Here is a 19,898-nt window from a genome sequence, read left to right on the forward strand (position 1 = left end):
TAATAGTTTAGCTGATATCTGAGGTGCGTTTCTGGCTGACTATAAAAGTGTCATTAAGCATAATTTGGCTTCTGAGCAGCAAGTTAAACACATGAATACCATCCAAGTCAAACACGTGAATGTAATCCCACTCTTCCACTTTTTCCAACATGATGCGGACGCTGCACAAGACTGGCAGCCAGCTGAGTCAACAAGAAAATGTAAAAACGGTGCCAAAAAGTATGAAATGCTCCATTATAATTGAAATGTGGGCGATTATTATTCAACCACAGATATGTAAAGACAAGTTTCTGCAGTGTGTTTTTTTCATTAAAAGGATTTTTTTTTGTTTGTTGTTGTTGCATGCTTGCATGCACGCGTACCTGTTGAGGTACACGAAGCTCTACAGTGAAGTAATTACCAAAATTTTGACTTAAATAAATGGACATGATGGTAGAAGAAGTAGGAAAATGAGGCCAGTGTTGAAAATAAGAGGAATTATCTTTAAATCTCTGTGTCTTCCCAACCCAGTTACATCATCAGAGAGTGACTCAAACACTTCACTGTGTGCTCATTTCAGTCTGTATAACCCAGTTTTATCATGCAGGTCATCAGAAGAGCATTATTATATTGTAAAATATACAAACATAGACCTCTTTTCACCCTGAGAACTGACCTGAGAGGGACTGTCTGTGTGTGTCTGTGTGTGTGTGTGTGTGTGACGAGGGATTGACTGATGTTTGGTGTGCTGGAGCATGACTATACACATTAAGGTGGATACACCCTCGGAGCATGTATCCACAAGTGTACGTCATGTGAGTGCTCAGGAATTTAGGCAATGTAGGGAAACCTTTTATTCCACCAACAAGACATTCTTGTGTCCTAATAATGCACCATTTAATTTGAATCTTTTCTGATAGGCTTTGTCTCGACTGGGTGTGTCATTTCTTGCACCAACCAAAATGTCCGTTGATTGTTCGTCTGATGTCCCATCTGGTGAAAATGTACAAATTCTTTTAGTAGTTTGGTTATTAGTTTATTTTGTATTTGTATGTAAATTATTTGAAAAGAAATAAGTAATCAAAAATGGGATGCTAACTAAGGAAGCTACCTCCTCGACTGTAGTGGCTACCAGCAGTGCTTTGTAAAAGAAAAGTCTGTTTTGTCATTCTTTGTTTGCCTTCTTCTGTTGACACGTGGTTGTACATCATCATTTTAGATAAGTGCAAATTGTGGGAGGAATCTATGTACTGTATACTGTGATTTTTTTTTTTTTAACCAAACTATAAACTATGACATTTTTTGTTTTATCTTTTATAGATACACACATGCAGAATGATATAGATTATAAACAGAATCTCACTTAATTTTCAGCTCAAATTAAATCCTGTTTGTAGTTTTTCATGTGAGATCTCCCCAGTTGTTTTATTCTGTTCAAGTAGAAAAATAATTCTATAAATTGTGAATGAATAAAATTGAAAGAACACAAGCATTTTATTCACCTTTTGTATTAAAATTAAAAACATTGCAGTGACCATGTGTCCATGCTGTACTCTTTACCTTGTCATATTACACCTTAGCTTTGTTAATAAGTTGCAGCATAATATAGTAATGTAGAAAAATCTGATTTTAGTGTGTCATAGAAAGGCCCTAAAAATTAAAATATTGTCTACATTTTTTTTTTTACCAGCAAACTACCCCTGAATAATGGCCTCATGGGAAAACAGGTTATTGCTTAACTTACAAATCAGGCCCTATGTTGTCATTGTTTCCACACTGCTGGAAGTGTCTTCAGCCAGCTGCTCAATCCTTGTTTGAACTCAGTGAGGACTTCTTTCCAACGTGATTTATACTCCAAACTGAGTACCACCAAGTAGTCTGGCCACTACAGAGAAATTACGTAAACTCAGCTGGCAGTAAAGATAACAAAGTGTCCTATTTCTGCTCATAAAAGTGCCCAAAATAGCCAATTTTATGCTGATCGAAAACAATGGCAGCTAGTCCATTACTTCCAGACGGAATATATATTGAATAACTATTGGATGGATTGCCATGAAACTTCCATGAACGATGAATCCTGATCCCCTGACTTTTGCTTTAGCGCCACCATGAAGTGTTTTTATGTTTTCATTTATATCTTAACATTTATGAAATATATTGGCCTAACATTTGGTACAAAGATTCATAGTTCCCAGAGGATGTATCTGAATGACTTTGTCAATCCAAGACTTTTTTCCAGCACTTCCATGAATTTATTAATAATAATATAATAACACAATGTCCCAACAAATATTGGATGGGTTGGCATCAAATTTGGTAGACACAGTCACATCCCCCTCAGGATGAACTGTAAACTTTGGTGATCTCTTAACTTTTCATATAGCGCCATCATCAGGTCAAAATCTCACAGCCATACTTTGTGTTCAGTGCTAATTGGCAAATGTTATCATGCTAACATCTAAGATGGTGAACTTTTAGCCTTTGCTCTTGAGTATATGTAATGTCGTGTATATATGTAACATTTTGAGAGTATTTCTATGTTGTCCTATTGCTACTTAGATCTAACCTTTCTCTCCACTGCTGAGAGCTGTGGTTCTGGTAAGTTGCCCATGCAAACACCATTTTAGGACATTTTGTCTAAATGTAGACCTTTCCGAGCCTGTTAACATAAGACCATTTGTGCCATTCAGTGGAGTTTCCTTTCACCCCCTCCAGCTAGTCATGTTGTCCACCACCGCTGGCTCCCATCACTCGAGTAGTGAGCTGTAACTTGGTAATGAGTGAAAAATAACCTGATATATAACATGATATTTGATACTTCCTGTTTAGATTTGGACCATGTAGCCTTTTCACTTTGTAATTTGGGGGTTTTGGTGAAACCCCATGTCAAAACACCTGGCAAAAAACGAAGGTGCTGTAAGACATTCGTCATGTGTGTTAATAGTGGCCCGGTGACAGGTACAAGGCTCTCTGGATCTTTTGCAGCTGTACGCTGAGAGGGCACAGGAAATATTTACATTTGAGGCATCAAAGGAATAACTGTGGAGTGATGTTACAGCAGCTCCCGCTCGACAAACCCCACCATGTGTTCCACTTCACTAACGCTTGTCCTCAGCAGTAAAAGGACATCTCAGCTATTCCAGCCCTTCACACACACATCCCACTGTGGCGTGCACATTAGGCACATGCTTCACACTTCTGGCTTTAGTGAGGCTTTGTTACAATAAAACTAAGCCCCTGACAATTCTAGTCCATTTCACTGGACCTCTGAGCATCAGTGCCATGCTTTTTTACGTTTTCTGAATACCATGGCTACTTTAGCTGTCATGATGGGAATCTCAGGAATTGATCTCCACCTGTGTGCTATTGCTATTACTACAGCATCCCTTGATAATATCACTGAATGAAATCACTCACTCATGTTTTTGAAGTATTTATATTGACCTTTGTATGCACACAAACAAATCAAAACACTAATTCATTCCTTTCTTTCAGATGAAACGTGAGAAACAAGATGACAAATCACAAATAAAATAATTTCATAAATATTGCTGCTTTCTTTGAATGTTATCCATTTATCTCTACTCTGTAGTATCTGTAGAATAGAGTGTAAAACCATGAGTTACTTATCAAACAATGAAACATAAATACTTCCCTATTAATGAACAGCAAATTCAAGCATGAGCCCCAGTCACTTCCGTAATCGTAATAGTATGTAACAGATGCAAGATGATTGCAGAAGACAGTGGTGCAAAAACAAGAACGGATGTGCGTTAAACACGTTTGTGAGCCAGCCTGAAGAGTTTCTCGTGACACAAAACAGTCAACATGCAGGAACCACAGGAGACAAGAATCAATCTTCTCTTCAGTCAGCAACTCAAAACTCTCACTTCTTTTCGTCTTTCTTTTCTTCTTTCACAATTTGCGCTGCAAGGAACATAAGTCAAGATAAAGAGTTAAACTGGTAGCGCAGTTTTCCAAAACAAACTGTATATTGTTCAACAGTGTAACACTACTTGTGGTTTTCATGCGACTTAAAGCTGTAATAACAGATTTTTTGTCCACTTAGGGGCAGCAGAAACAAGGTCGGAACACAATACCGACATATTGTCATCTCCACCAACCTCCTGAGGGAAATGTCTACCTATTTTTTAAAAGCTTCATTATGTTTACCGGCTAGTCACTCACTCTGTCCGTCTGTTATTTGTTGCTAAGCAGAATAGTGAGAGTGAATCAAAACAGCAAAGTTGCAGGCCGGAAATAATCCCCAAATCTATAAAGTCTGTAGAGACGAGATGCCACCCATTGTTAAAATAAAAATATTAATTACATCTTTAAAAGCTCAACGTTTTAAACATTATATGCTACAGCAGTGAAAGTACATTTAAGCCTTTGAAAATCTTGGCTGGAAAGTTAAGGAAGTTAAGTGGTGGTTAATATCGATGTCAGGTAATTGTCTTTAAGTGTCGATGATTTGACAAATCCTTCTAGAGCATTTATCACAGTGTGGGGCGGGGTTGGGTGGGGTTGAGTCTTACCTCAGGATCACAGGTTGGTTTTCAAGCATGACAGGACAAAGCATTGTCAGTAAAGGGTGAGAATTAAAAGAGGGAGGGAGACAATCATTTAGAAAGGATGGATCATCCCTAAGATCCAATGAAACGATGAAAGATTAACTATCAGTTTTCAGCAACACTTTATTTTCAAGGTAATTCATTTTCCATTAATCTTCAGGAAGCTATCTCTGAAAGAATTGTGGGCAGCTGGTGCAGCTGTGAATATTTAGTGCAGTAAATAGACAGGGAGGTGTAGTTACACGTGAAGACTTCTACAGGAAAGTATACAAATCAACATATTTGGAGAGCTTCCGACATTAAATTCTGATCACAACATTTTGTCTCTGAAGCTTTCATTCAACCACATCTTGTGGCCTTCCTCAACAGATGGAGCTGCTGAGTTGCAACTCCATGAAATGATGTAAAAGCTTCAGGAACAAAATGAAGTTGGATCTTCTGTTGAGACTTTTTTGACTATACTAATTTAGACTTTATGTCAATTCTGCACTTCTTTAAAGGGGGTTCCTATTTTATTTTTAATCGTAAACACAGTTCTTTCCAGCAAATTTCTTGGGAATGAGGAAACCTATGAAATAAAGAGTTTTTGAAAATCCACCACAAACTCAGGTGCTACAGTTTAACCCATTGACTGATACTCATTTGATGTGAATGAAAAGTAGGGAAAAGGAGGATAGGATGGAGTGTCTAAGTGGGTCATGAAAAAGAGGCCACACGCGTTTCTGTCCCTCTTCCACCCAGCAGGATACTTACGGCGAACCTCCAGTTTACACTCCACTACGTCTTCTCCGCTGGCGTTCACTGCTTTGCACGTATACACTCCCCCATCAAACAGACACGGTTTACGGATCTCCAGTGTCAGAACACCTTGCTTACTGAGCATCCGGTACTTGGCTTCATTTGAGATGTCCATCTTGTTTTTGTACCAGGTGACTTTGGGCTAACGAGGTAAGACAAAGTATTACAGTATCAGTAGAGTACAGTGTGACTATTGCACAAACAATACTGTTCTATTACTAACAGCAATAATCACTGGATTTATGTGGTGGATACCGTTTCACTGAGGACTTCATTGAGGGTGATTATTAGTTGCTATAAAACACAAATGTCATGAAGAGGTAGGCCAGTGTGTGTGTGTGTGTGTGTTTTTGTTTGTTGAATTTTAATCACAAATATCTCTCCATGCACATTTTCATGTAATGGTGACCTTTGGTATGCCTCTGACGGAGCAGCTGAGGGTGGCGTTGTATCCTGCTATGACTGAGCGGTTCACCAAAGGATGTGTGAACTTGGGAGCCTCTGAGAAGTCATGTTCTTTGTGGCCTGGATGCTTGTAGTCGATACCTGAAAAGACAATTTTCTTCACTTCTTTTATGACCTCCACGCAGATTTCATATACGATATTTAAACGTGCAGTCAGAGCCCACCTGACTTCTGGATGTAAGCGCTGTCTTTTGTGTTGCAGGGCTCCTGGCTGAGGCCCACCAGGTTCATGGAATACACTCGGAAGACGTACTCATTCCCCATGATGAGGTCAGACACAACGCAGTTGGTTCGCCTGTACTGATCGTAGACTGTATACCACTCCTTCATATGAATCACACACAAAAAAGTGTCCGATTCAGTTTTTCAGATTCCATATTGGACAGGTAGGTGACAAAGGAAAATGTGAATAAATGAGTGAAGAAACATAATGAATGCTTCCATACAGGTTACTACATGATTTGATATGAATCGTGCCAATTACTAGATCTCAACCACACCCTTATTCTACGTATTCAGCAGTGCTCAAAACACTGAATGAGGTGTTCCAGTAAAGAGTTTTGAAACGTCTCCACCAAGCATCACTGAAGCTGCTTTGCAGGCTTGTATTGGCCAAACACCTCTCTAAGATATTTCATGTTTCTTTTTCCCTATGTGCTTTATATGCCCATATTTTCCTTGGGTCCTCCAGACGTTTAGCTGTTTTAAACTATCTCTGGGTGTATTAGTCCTACATCCTCATGTGTACAACTGCACTTGAAACCTGTATTGCGATCACTTTAAAGGTTCAGTGTGTTGGATTTAGTGCCATCTAGTGGTGTAGTTGCTGATTGCAACTTCCTTGTGTCACCCTCTCCTTCCTGTTGTGAAGGAGAAACTTTGGTAGCTGCAGAACATGCAAAAAGCATAGAAGACCTTATCTTGAAACAGTTTGTCCATTCTGGGCTACTGTTGGTTTTTATTTTCAGGTGATTAAACACTAATGAAAAGATTATACAACATAGTTCTGCATATTATATTCTGTTTCTGCCGTATTCTGTAAATAGAGCGCCTTAAACTTGACTCACTGGACCTTTAAGCAAATACAGTGAGAAGTGGTGCAGGTTCAAGCTGAACTGAGCGGGGTGTTTTAATTAATCAACTAACTACATTATCAAAGAATGTTAAAGAATAAATATAACAAACAAATTAGAATTAAATGTTAAAGGATTAATTTACATCAGATTCGATGAACTTAAAAACATTTCAGCCCACATAAATAGTTTGTTCAGTCAGACAAATTATATGAATTATTTTTATTAAATATGGCAGGTAACATCCTACAATAATGATATAAAGATATCTCTGATTTGATTTTAAAATATCTTCATACTCTACCAGACTTAAGGTGTAATTGCTCTTTTAAATAAATGAAATGAAATAGGATATGGCTAAATCTGAGCTACATGTGCAATCAGGACTTTTATATTTATCAGTCTTTCCCTCTGACATCTAAACAGGTACTCAGTACATTGTTATTGGTAACTTGATAATCAACATCCCAAGCTTGCTATAAAGAGATGCAAGTGAAATTAATTTGATCTAATAATGACTACAGTGTAACATGAACCGTCAGCCGAGCTGGGCAGGAGAACAATGGCCATGCGTCACTGTACAGACAATCCAGACCAGGTCAAGGCTACGAGGATCAGATTAGGACATTCCTGGCCGACATTGTTCCTGGCAACTCGAGGTGGAGGATGCTGCCAGTTGGAGCACTTGCCAACAAACCCATAATGCATCACTCCTGGCCCACAGAGTAGACTGTGTTGCTCAGCATTGGCTGATTACAGTATATGTGTCACAAGGGAGGCTAAAATATCCCTCTGTGTCCATGCAGCTTTCATCCTCCCACATGTATCAGCACCCTCACTCATGTTAATAAAAACTAAATGCCTTTACTGGATCAGTTTCAGTGAACGAGAAGCTGTGAGCTATAAAGACATGGCAACCATTTGCCGTCCTCTGAGAAGATCTCTGGGGTCCACTCAGTCCAAGTAACCATGACCTGACTTAAGTCAGGCCAGTTCCCAAATGCTTTTAATAGAATTTAATTTAATAAGATGTGTTCAGTCATTGTCTACTATGCAGTGTTGGGCAGTAATGTATTACGAGTAATAATATCACAATAATAATATTAGCCTGACCAATAACGAGTAGTAGAATTAATTACTAATACGATTTCAGGAATACAATATAATAAAACAAAGAAAAGACTTGTTACACTATTACTTTTGTCACCTCCCTACATGACACGTGTATGTCACCAAGCAGCTTGGAAGATGGGACATTTGGCAGCTGGAAATATTAGTATTACTTTGATTTTGTCAGCAGGAAAGATGACAGGAATGTTGTTGTCAAATGTAAATTGTGTACATAAAGTGGTAATGATACTTAGACTCTTTCCACTGCAAAAGACTCAATCTGAAACCCCCTAAAACAATCAAAGACAGCACAACGAAGTAAAGCTGTTTGCAGCCAAGGAAGATGTTTGTAGACCTACAATAGTGAACTAATCAGAACTGATTTTTTATTATGAATAGTAGGTCACTAATGAAGCTTGTGACTGATATTGGGTGAATGAAATGTCTCCATCACTGACTCTGTCTTTATGTCAGATCTTTGGAAAAATACCAGTCACAGGAAATGTAAGAATTTGCAATCACTTCAACTCATTAAAAGACTGTGCTTTTCAGTTAAGTTAATGTTATAAGTTTTGTTGCTAGGCTCAAAAGTGTAAAGTCTTACCATTGTCTTCTTGTCAGCTTTCTGAATGGCGTAACCAATTATTTCACAGTTGCCGTTGTCCTTAGGCGGCTTCCACTCAAGTGCTACATTGAAGCCCCAGATATCCATGATCTTCAGAGCCTCAGGTGGCCCGGGGAGATCTACATAGGAGTAGGGGGAATATGATTAAACCACTGAATGGTATGATATTATTACTAGCACAAATGCTACAGATATTTTTAAATCTTGTTGATAGCCTCAACCTGTCCTGCTTACCAACAACCTGCAGCATGACGCTTGCTGAGTCTTCCACATTCTCAATCTGTACCTGGAGATCATACTTCCCCGAGTGTTTTCTGTCTGTGTTGCGGATGAAGAGGATCGTATCCAGTTCACTGTTCCTCACGTTAGCGAATGTGGCGGCTAGAGGCTCCCCGTCTTTGCTCCACGTCACCTTTGGCCTGGGTTTACCCTGCATGACCAGAAGAGAGACAGGAGTTCAAACTACTATGTGTCAGTTTATGACAAATAAATAAGAACAAAATCAACAATTAAACAACGTCCGCTGATAATCTGTCTTCAAAAACTTGACAAATTGCCATGAAATCATTCATAGTTCTTAAAAAATGAATCCTAATGACTTTATTGGTACTTTTTATGTAGTACTACCAACATGTCACATAAGGTATGCACTCTGCTACCAACCTTAGACCAAATTTTTGTACCCCACTGCTGGTACGAATCTAACAATACTCATCCATCCAACTAGAGTTGGGAGAACTTTTTTTATTGTTCATGTTTCACTCCAGTGTTTATACTCTATAAAGACAGCATTTTGGAGCATTCAAGATTTGAATGTACACTGCACCTGGAATGGGATCACAAGGTTTACAGTTTCTCCAACTTTCCTTATGAGAGTCTGGCGGAGACTTCTGGGAAGCCAAATTTTAGGTCGTTCTGTGAAAGAAAATACAAAATAAGAGGCATGACGGGGACTGAAAAAAGTAGAAATATTAAGTAATATAGGAATGTATTGGTTATCATGTGTCATTTAGTCCTAAGTGGGTGTTGAATCTAAATCTATACTGACGCATTATCTCTCTGATGGTGACAAATTGACCCAGAGTAATGGGGGCGCTGGGTCCTGCCATGTTGTAGGCTCGCACACGGAACTGCAGCTTGTCTCCGGTGTTAAGATCTTTGATCGTCAGCGATGTCCTCTCAGTCAGACCTTTGATGGCTGGTATCCATTCGTCAGCTGCCACCAAAGAACACACAACAAAATGACTTCATTCACCTGAGAGAAAATGTTACAAAAACACAGACAGAAGTTCACCTGAACCTCCATTTAGTTATCATCAGATGTTCTGGAGAGAAACAACAGTTCATGACAGCAAATACAATCCTGATATAATTATGAGTTAAGACATCTGAAGTAGATAATTTCAGTCATTAGAAAGGTTAATAATCATATAATCATCATGACGGCTGACAGCCTAGAGGCAGGCCTCGAGGAACAACACTACATGAGTGATGGCTCAGGCATTTATCTAGACTGACGTGTTGAAAGAAGCATGAAAACACTTAACTTTCATCTCGTGTTTATTTTGCTCTGCTGTTGATAGCTGATAGCCTTTGGGGTTTCAGATTAATTATGAAACTTATTCATGTGCTTCTGATTGCATCGTCTTTCTTGCTTGTTTCTTCAACATGAAACAATAAAACGACACAAATCGACCAGTTAAAATGACCACACTGTAAATTTAATAATCTTTAATAATCACTTTTGCCTCCTTGAATAACTGTTAGTATAGAGGCAGTCAGAAAACCAGGGATGTTGTGATAAAATGGGATGTGTGGGAGAATTGTATTCACCAACGGTCAGTTCAGTCAGTGGAGAGAAGGCACAGACGAGTCTAAGATGTCTTATACTAAAAGGTTTGTTGATGCTTGGCCAATGAGAATGGAGGATTTATCAATACACTTGATGCCTGTCATGGTTTTGAGTTTTTTTGTTTATTGTTTCCTGTTTTATTTTGTATTTCTTCCCTCTCTGTGATTTGTGTTACTTTACTTCCTGCCTTTGCGTTTTCCCACCACTTTTGACTGTCTTTTCCACCTTGATTAGGTTCACCTATGTCTCATTGTCTTGTCTTCACTTGTGTATTAAGTTCACCAGGTTTTTGTTCCGTCTTTGTGTTTCCTTCCGTGTCCCTCCTCCTGCTCCGAGTCTTGCTCAATTTTAAGTTTTTATTTGTTTAGACCTCTGCTGGACGTCTTATTTATCTTGGATTCTTGGAGTTAGTTTGTTTTTCCATCATCATCATCAACCACCTTTTCAGATTATAAGTTATTAAGTTAGTTTTTGTTCACTTACCTCCGCGTCTGCACTTTGTTCCACTTCTTGAACTAAACCTGACAGATGCTGCCTCAGTTCTGAAGAAGCTGTCCTCTCTGGCTCCTCTATTAGCCCTCAGAATAGTGCCACAACTACGCTATGTTCATAAATAGTTATACTCAATGCAAGAACAGCATTTGCCAATTGCCCATTAATCTACAAACCAGGAAATACATTTACACTTCAATGGTCCAACATTGTTATCTGACTCTGTATAGCTTCTGTGTTATTTACCTATCTGATGTGTTAAGGGAGTGAGACAGCTCTATCCTCTGAATCCTCAAACATACAGCTCTGTATCTCAAAGAGAGAAATCAGTGTCCCTTAACAATATAAGATTTAACACAATCCCTATAGTGACCTCAGGTATGTTTGACCCTGTGTAACCCCATATGTGGCATGCTCAAATAGAAAATTCCCTCACAGCATGTACTTTAACCATTCAGCTACCTGGGTAAAGATTTTCTCATCCTTTTCCAAACCGTTTTTAGGTAATCTGACTGTGCTGTGCGGGCTGTCTGGAAATCTGAAGAAATCAGTCGCTGCACTTCACTGGTGTATTTAAACTTTGATGATATATGCTATAAAAAGCTTTCCTTATCAAAAGCATGCAGGCAGCAGGCTCCGGCACTTACTGCCCTCCTTGCAGTACTCAACCCCATAACCCTCGAGTTCAGCTGCGCCAATCTTCTCAGGCCGACGCCACTTCAGCGAGATGGAAGTGTCGTTGATGTCGTCGACGCATAGTCCGATGGGCGCACTTGTAGGGGCTGAGAGAGAGGCAGAGGGCAGACAAATGGGACCTGTTAGTCAGTTAGAGCATTATTAAATAAATTCCGAATTAATTAGTGGACCAGTGGATGAACATGATAAGGAATTAACAAATTATGTAACTTAACACAAACACTCACAGAGCAGCACACCGTGCTTCAATGCTATGAGCGACCATTACAACTTGAATGAATGAGAGTCTGAGAATCTCAGTGAGTACAGCAGGAGAAATAAACACACACATCTCTTTAATGCAACTTTAGTGATGATTATGATATTTACCTCACAGAAAAGTTGTTTGAAGGTGGAACGAGCCACACGAAAATGAACATTTTGGGGATTTTACTCACCGACAGGCAACAGAAATGCTATTCAGGCAGACAGTTAGCTGATTTGTGTGACCTTGAGCCGATTAACCGAGAACGAGGGTCATCTGGAGACAAGTTTATGTATGTGGCAGTATGGGCCTGATGTGTTTCTGGTCACACAACTTTAACCTTCTGGTGTTCGAGCGATCACTTATGATTGCAAAAGCAATTGATAGGGCCATTGAAAGGACCTCAGAGGGTTAAAACTGCAAGTTGAGCTGTGAAATACTGTAGTTCATCATATCTGGTGCTACGGAAATCATCTGGTGCAGTGAAACACGTTGGTGAAGCTATATGCAGTTACAGTTTATTTACTAAGCATGACGTGAATGAGTATGAATATAATTTTACAACCGACTGTTTGATCCCTCTGACATCAATATTTGTGGTTGTGTCAGTTATCAAAACAATCTATTAGCCTGTCATAAGCCAGCTTATGTTATTCCAGGAAAGATGAGCTGTCTGACTGACCTGGAGTTCAGAGCTGGGTCTGCTGTATTTTCTGTCCCGCAGGGATGAAATGACACGATTTAAGTTCACATTAAAAGGCTCATCAGCTTCTTCCCACACAAGTGCCAAAAGCAAAGAACCAATGTCACAACACATTTAAGCAGCAGAGACTAAACTCACTTGTTTTCAATAAATGATGAAGCAACATTATTATTATTATTACAGTGTTTAGCATTCAGCTTTAGGACCTCTACTCTACAAGCTTAATTACTGTATGTCTGTCAAAAACTTGAGGATAATTGAGGGGGAGAAAAGATGTATTCACTGCTGATAGAGATAAAGAATATAACATTTATACATTTTATGGAATATTTTCTAATCACACATTAAAAAATCACTACTGATTCCTCACATCACCTCAGCAGCAATTCAAAATCCAGCAGATCTGGAGCAGTGACTTCCACCAACATTAATGAAGATTAACACATTTCTGTTTCAATAGTCAAGCAGTCAGTGCAGCTTGGCTCTAAACCAGTACAGTATGCCGGAAACCACAGTCAGCTTGGTGATGGATTAACACACAATGAAGATAAGCTTGTTCTCTCCGGCAAACCTATATTTACCATGAATAGGACATACTACTGCTAGTTGTGCACAGGTGAGGAACATCTCACTGTCATTCTGAGGTCAGTATTTAGTCGATCGTAAATCTTCATCTTGTCGACAACCTGAGGACAGACTGAGAGGTGTGGAATTTGAGCTGTGGCCTCATCGTCACAGGACACAGGCTAAGTATACAGTGTAAACACATGATGGGGACACCTTAGAGGTCGAGGGTTTCCTTGTAGAAAGTCACAGGCTTTGTTTAAAAAGTAGCTCAGGGTGGTGTCGAGACAAAAGGGTGCAGAGAAAAAGTCTCTCAGCCTGGTTAATAAACCATTGTTTAACACAATTTTCAAACATCTACATCACTGAAAAATGAGTTTCTGCAATATGCAGCCAACTTTCCCATTAATGTCATTCACACGTCAACAAAATGAAGTTTCATTTCTATTATACTAAAATCCAACATCTCAAAATTAATAATGCCTACTACCAAGAGGTTCTGGCTCTGGCTCTGGTTCAGCTGCAGGAACAGGCTCTACAGGGGTCTCCTCTGCCGGGGGACCACTTTCTGCTGGGGGGACACTCTCTGCTGGTGGTGTCTTATTCTCAGCTGGAGCTCCCTCTTCCCCACTGGGGGCTTCCCCTGCAGGGGTAGCTGCAGGTAGTCCGCTACTGGTTTCCTGTCCTGCCTCAGGAGGCGGCGGTGTCTCTGTCTCAGGCTCGCTGGCTTTCACCTCTGGAGCATCAGCTGGTATCTCTTGTCCTGGTTCAACAGTTTTTTCTTCTTCCACTGGCTTCTTCTCAGCTGTCTTTGGAAGTTTAGGCTTAGTCATTCTTTCTCAGAGTTTAGCAGTCCTGCTGCTGACTAAAGGTGATGTTTGCACGTGTCCACCTCTTCTGCAAAATGTCTTGCTTTAACCTAAGCTCTCATTCCTTTCGCTCACACATACACGTCTCTTGTTCTCTTCACTATTGTCTTGTGACAACAATGCTTCTTCTGCGACAGCCTCCACAGTAGCGCAAACCCCTCTGTGTTACGCAGCTGGTCCCAGCAGAGCCAAATGCTTCCAAGCCATTATTTATAGAGAAGAATGCCAAGGATAGTTTCCTAATCAGCTGTCTTACAAGCGATTGGCCATCTGGATACAATGATCTTCCCTCTTAAATCAACAAGTGGAGAATTAGATGGTCGTTTTAAAAAAAACAGTGATAGACTAAGAGACAATCAAACCTGAGCCCCTGATTTAGAGGATACTGTCAGGCTAGTAAACTGTACTGGTTGTACACCTCCAGACTACCGCACACATCTCCACTCACCAAGAACATAATGGCAATTATGAGTATCAAGCTGACATCTTACATTTTTTATGTGTCTATGATTCAGACCCAACCTGACTGCCAAATGCCAGACCGTTGTTGTATTTTACCGGTGCTTGCTGTACACCATGCTTTTCTTGATGCATATGATGTAAAGATTTACAAAAGGGATTTACAGAAGAACATCATAAATAAGAAAGTTAACTACCATGAAAAACTGGCTTCAAATATTAAGTATTTCTATAAATATTCATCACCTACGACACAACAATATAAGAACTATGCTCCACAGCGTCTCCAACAATTCACGGTGCATTCATTCTAGAAAATTACTCTACATGTAGATTTAATCAATTGCATCTCACATCCAGACATATAATTTGGATGTTGTCATGTGATATGGGTAATGTTACACTACTGTTAAGGGCCGTAGACTTAACATGGATACAATGCTATGAAAGGTATGTTAGAGAGGAAATGTTCTTTGGACTGCGTGCACTGTATTTCGAAAGTGCCAATCAAGCACACGCAGTCACACACTGATGGTGGTGGAGCTTTTATACAAGGAACTCCACCAGTTTTACATTTCAAGGTTTGTTTTTAGGTCTTGGGGAGTAAGCCTTGGATCAGGTGTGGAGTTTATCAGACCTCTGCAGCCCACTACTCAAGCAGCACGCTATTAGCATGACAGAATCTCTGACGAAACTGTTGGGGGCCGTGTTGCATTGTGGATAATGAAGGAAGAATGCATGCAATGAAAAAGACAATATCTCTGGTTGTGCTCCATCAGTTTTTAATTCAAACTGTCCATTGAGAGTCTGGCAATATTACAATTGTGCAGTGCTAAAAGTCTTTTAACCATCAGGACCAATAGAGGTTCAGTGTCTCGCTCAAGGACATTTCAACATCTCGACAGGATGTTGAAATGTCCTGACTTTGCTCTACCTGAGCCACTGCAGCCCTTAAGTAAATTAAAATATCATCGCTTCGGTGTGTTATTTCCTCATCACATAGCACACAGTATTTGCCATTGTACTGTACAGTGTTTATCTATCTGGTCCATTTAGTGGTGTAGGCACACCCTCATGACTAGCATGACCTGTAGATCCTGCATTTTTGTTCCACAGGCTTCTTGGATTTCAACAAACATACAGCAAACATGACCCCGTCCTGTCATGACCACAAGTCAACCAGCTCCCATGACCTGAGTGAAACCTTAAACCAATCAACCAAGGGTGACGTGACGAGACACAGCAAAAAGTCAGACTGTCAACTTCATCACGTCAACCATCACATGAACAATGCGGCGCAGCAAATGTCTGAAAATGATTAATTAAATGCAACAAGTGGGACAGGAGCTGGTTTAAACCTATTGAAATACTCACCGACTGGCACGAAAGGCTGCGAGGCTGGACTGTGACGAGACATGCCAATGCTGTTGACAGCATAGACTCGCATCTCGTACGCCATTCCTTCAATCATACGCTTGGCTTCATAGGTCGTATCAGGATAAGGGTCAAAGTTCAGCCTCATCCACCTGTAGCTCCTCGTCTTCTTTCTTTCCAGTACGTAGCCTGAGAATTAAAAAGGAAGCAAATGATGATGTTGTTATCAACTAGGCTTATCAGGACAATAAAGGAGGACAAGAAAGGAAAAAAAAATACCAATAATTGGCTGTCCGCCATCAAACGAAGGGGGATCCCACTGGGCTACACAAGAGTCCTCGCCCACGCTGAGGATTTTGAGATTCTGGGGTGGATCTGGAACATCTGGGGGGAAACAATAAAATTAAATCTATTTAACATCAAATATTTGTAGCTACATTAACTGTTTTTACAATCTGCTTTGTTTGTGTGTAAGTTGTCAATACTTATATCTCTCATTAAAAACAGGGCAGCTCTGTCTTACCGACAACTTTAACATTGATATCTGCAGTGTCTTCTCCAGCAGGGTTTCGAACCACAACAGAGTAGATCCCCTCATCCTGGCGCTCGGCCCCCTCGATGGTGAAGATGCAGTGTCCTTTGGAGGTTTCGACATGGACCCTGCTGTCTCCCTCTGAGATGACCTACGCAGTGAGAACCAGAGCAGAGTTACTGGACTGCAATCGAATGAAGCATCTTTTGGTGAGTCTTCTTCTCTCTATACTGCACAGTGCAATGCCACTTTCGGAGAGATGTAACACTTTCCAAAACAAATTTTTTTTGGTATTTGGACAAATCATGCTTTTCAATGCCAATGACACATGTTTGACTTAAACACACAACTTCAGATGGCACCATGCAGATGCACGACCAATACTGGACATCATCTAAAATGGTACCAAGTTTCATGAGAAGGATTTAAAGCGCAGTTGTGTCCATGTACTGATACTGTATACAAAAGTATAGCTATTATTATATATATATTGATCTGGTTGATAGTAACTAAAATGACCTCAAAAGAAACTTTAAGTTTGTGAGTGGAAAACAGAATACCCACCATAGTAAAAAATCTTACTCGCAAGAGAATCTCACAGTAAAAATGGTGGTAGACTTTTTTCACTACATAAAAAAAGCTGTTATTTACATACATCTTTAAACTTTTGTTTAATTTTACCATTGTGAACAGCTGCAGAAAAGTTCTCATGTTACTTTAATTATTTATCATTATGTATTTGAGTGTGTGATCCAAAGACAGATCCATCACAAAGTCACTTTATAAAGTTATCATACAAAAACATACTTACTGGCCAGTTTCCTCTCACCTGTGTCTGTCTGTAAGAAGATATAAATGCATGCTCTTACCTTAGTAACATGGACAGATACTGGGTAACACGTCATGCAGTTGATTTTCTCTTAGTGCTTAAAACTGAGACATGAATGCACACACAGTGATTGCCACTGGAGAAACTGCTTTTCATGTATTTGCCTGTATCTGTTGTTACTGCTGCAGCCTGTCCTTTCTCCAGGATTGTAAAGCAGTGAATCAATATACCACACAACCTGTTCAGTCAAGTAGTTGCAAGATCAATTCTTTTGTGTTTGATGGCTGCTTGCGTTCCCCTTTTCACCACACAGGCAGCAAGTTTACACGGGGTGAAATGCATGTAGAACGCAGCTTCTCCACTGGCTTCATTTGTACATCCAACACAGCACAAGTGAGCTCATTGTTTTCTTTAGGGTCAAGGACAAAAAGGTGGTAAACCTATTGGAAAAAACATGATGCCAATGCTGTCAACATACTGACTTGGAATCATTCGGGACATGCACGCTTACTTTCCCATCCTTCACCGTCCATGAGGATGTCGGCCCTTCTTTCTCCTCTCCATCAGGTTTTACAGAACTAGCCTACATTTGAGCAGAGCAAAGCGATAAAAGCTGAGAAGAACAGAGAGGTCATGTAACCTCTCTTTCTCCTCAACTCAAGGATCAGCACGCTGGTAGGCATCATGGAATTAAGCTGTAAGTAGCATTGTACTTATTCGGGTTAAAACATCTTATTATCCCAGCCAAACCTATTAACAGGGAAGAAAGCATTAGTTAGCATAACATGAGTGTGTCTACTAATCTGTGCCACTTAGCTATTTTCAGGCTCAAAATAGTTAGTTCTTAAGGGTGTGATCTCAGCTTTGATATTAGAACTATTATATATATTATTTAAATGCTCCAACATTGTGTGAATGTTACAGCATTAGTAAGGCGTTCAGCTACATTTTTTATGGTGAATAAGCCTCAGATTTCAGACTTTACCTACTGTGCTCTGGACAGATGGTGGATGTCAGGTGATAGGTGTGAGGCTGATTAATAAAAGTATTGTTTTTGTCTGTTTTACCTTCTCTCCTTTGGTCCAGACCACTGTGGGAGCTGGGTCTCCAGTGATAGGAACATCCAGACGGAGTTTGTTGCCGGCTACCACAATGATGGTTGACTCTGTGGTGCAGCTCATACAGTCCAGGTGGATCTTAGGAGGATCTTAGAAAGTAAAAAAAAAACTGTTAAAACGGTCCCTCATATTTTAACTGGTTTAGTCAGCTCACCAGAAGAGAGTAGGTTTGAATTACCTTGACGTGGCACGTAATCGATCTTCACCTCTGGGAAAACAAGTAAAAAAAAAGGGAGTGAGGAAAAAGTAGGTTGGGCTTGCAAAGCTTTGAACAATGTTACTTTTGAAGTATTACCCATGAAATTGAGTTTAGCAGACAGGTTGAAAGCATGGCCATCTGGTACAAAAGTGTAGTCTCCCTCATCCTCTGGTTTCACATCATCAATGGTCAGTTTGTGGATCCTAAAAAAGTGGAGATGTTTAGTAAACTTCATGGTGTCATGGGACATGAGCATGTCCATGTGTGAAAGTGTCCTCACCTGCCAATATGTGTGATGTTTACTCTGGCGTCAGATTTGACTTCTACACCGTTCTTGTACCAGGTTCCCTTCACGTTCTCATCCGACACCTCACACTTAAAGACCGCCTGATCCTTCGCCTTCACTGTGAGGTCGGCGATGCTCTGGTAGACCTCCAGTTGTTTCTCTGCACAGTCAGACAAACACAAACACTCACACAGAGTGCAGATAATGGAAACTCTCGAGGCCTTCAGACTCAAGCAGAGGTGCTACTGCAATAGACGGCAGACTAAGATGCAATAAGATGATGATGTGTGGGGATAATATGATAAAGAAATTAGATGCAGCTATTGTATGTGAGGATAATATGGTAATAATGTGTTTGAGTGTGAGGTGTTCATTATCTTTGTGCGGCCTTTGTGTGTTGTATCTTAGCAACAGACACAAGGGGAATAGTTAATTGGATTTATGGTAGAAAATAAAGTGGGAGGATATGAAGACCAGATGCAGGAGCTTCGGGCTACTACTGTGTATCACAAGAAATAATGTACTTGGGAGTTATTAAAGTTAACCCAAAGAAATTGTTATCTGGGTGAGATAACTCACAGCACGCTCCTTGTAAAGGTTACAGGAGTTTCACGTCAGCTCGCTGCCAGGCAGGGCAAATAAGGTGGGAATGGCATAATAATGGGAGTTCTGCTGTGGACTGAGGTGTTGATCCCCTGCACGACGGCAGCTGGTAATTCTTGGCAGGCTCGGTGTTCAATTAACAGGCCAGATAAACTTAACCGGTCTGAGAGCCGGAACAAAGGTCGGATTTAAATCTACTCACAACAACTCCTGGGACAAAGTTACACACATGCTGTACGCAGGAATATATAAACAAAGGTAGAGAGTATATATATTCAGTATAGAGCCAGGAGCCTAAATTATTGCTTATTGCTATGTTTTTTGGTTCTTAATTACTATTTCCGCTCTGAGAGCTAATGGTACTAAGGTGAAATGTCACTGGGTCTTCTAAGCACATTAAAAAAATTACATTAGATCACATTATTGAAAAAATATCACAGTCTGACTGATCTGC

At 40.0% G+C, this 19,898-nt stretch overlaps 1 protein-coding gene across 9 annotated transcripts in view; it reads right to left on the reverse strand.

The window, feature by feature from the left end:
- Positions 1 to 3,399: 3,399 nt before the first annotated feature.
- The window catches only part of mybpc3 (myosin binding protein C3), a 32,343-nt gene continuing 15,844 nt past the window's right edge, over positions 3,400 to 19,898 (reverse strand). For 7 of the 9 annotated variants that reach the window (XM_010731221.3, XM_027281698.1, XM_010731215.3 and 4 more), the window contains 17 exons: positions 18,836 to 19,001; positions 18,652 to 18,758; positions 18,535 to 18,564; positions 18,306 to 18,445; positions 17,750 to 17,821; positions 16,401 to 16,560; positions 16,157 to 16,261; positions 15,878 to 16,066; positions 11,616 to 11,750; positions 9,673 to 9,840; positions 9,451 to 9,539; positions 8,859 to 9,054; positions 8,604 to 8,743; positions 5,981 to 6,140; positions 5,761 to 5,897; positions 5,307 to 5,493; positions 3,400 to 3,906 (listed from right to left, as the gene is read on the reverse strand). In XM_010731221.3, coding sequence (XP_010729523.3) covers positions 3,866 to 3,906; positions 5,307 to 5,493; positions 5,761 to 5,897; positions 5,981 to 6,140; positions 8,604 to 8,743; positions 8,859 to 9,054; positions 9,451 to 9,539; positions 9,673 to 9,840; positions 11,616 to 11,750; positions 15,878 to 16,066; positions 16,157 to 16,261; positions 16,401 to 16,560; positions 17,750 to 17,821; positions 18,306 to 18,445; positions 18,535 to 18,564; positions 18,652 to 18,758; positions 18,836 to 19,001 — 2,222 coding nt within the window. In that variant the 3' untranslated portion in view covers positions 3,400 to 3,865. The remainder of the gene's footprint in view (positions 3,907 to 5,306; positions 5,494 to 5,760; positions 5,898 to 5,980; positions 6,141 to 8,603; positions 8,744 to 8,858; positions 9,055 to 9,450; positions 9,540 to 9,672; positions 9,841 to 11,615; positions 11,751 to 15,877; positions 16,067 to 16,156; positions 16,262 to 16,400; positions 16,561 to 17,749; positions 17,822 to 18,305; positions 18,446 to 18,534; positions 18,565 to 18,651; positions 18,759 to 18,835; positions 19,002 to 19,898) is intronic. The other 2 variants (XM_010731222.3, XM_010731219.3) reach the window with 1 other exon arrangement.

This window comes from Larimichthys crocea, chromosome VIII (assembly GCF_000972845.2).
Source record: "Larimichthys crocea isolate SSNF chromosome VIII, L_crocea_2.0, whole genome shotgun sequence".
Taxonomy (NCBI): domain Eukaryota; kingdom Metazoa; phylum Chordata; class Actinopteri; family Sciaenidae; genus Larimichthys; species Larimichthys crocea.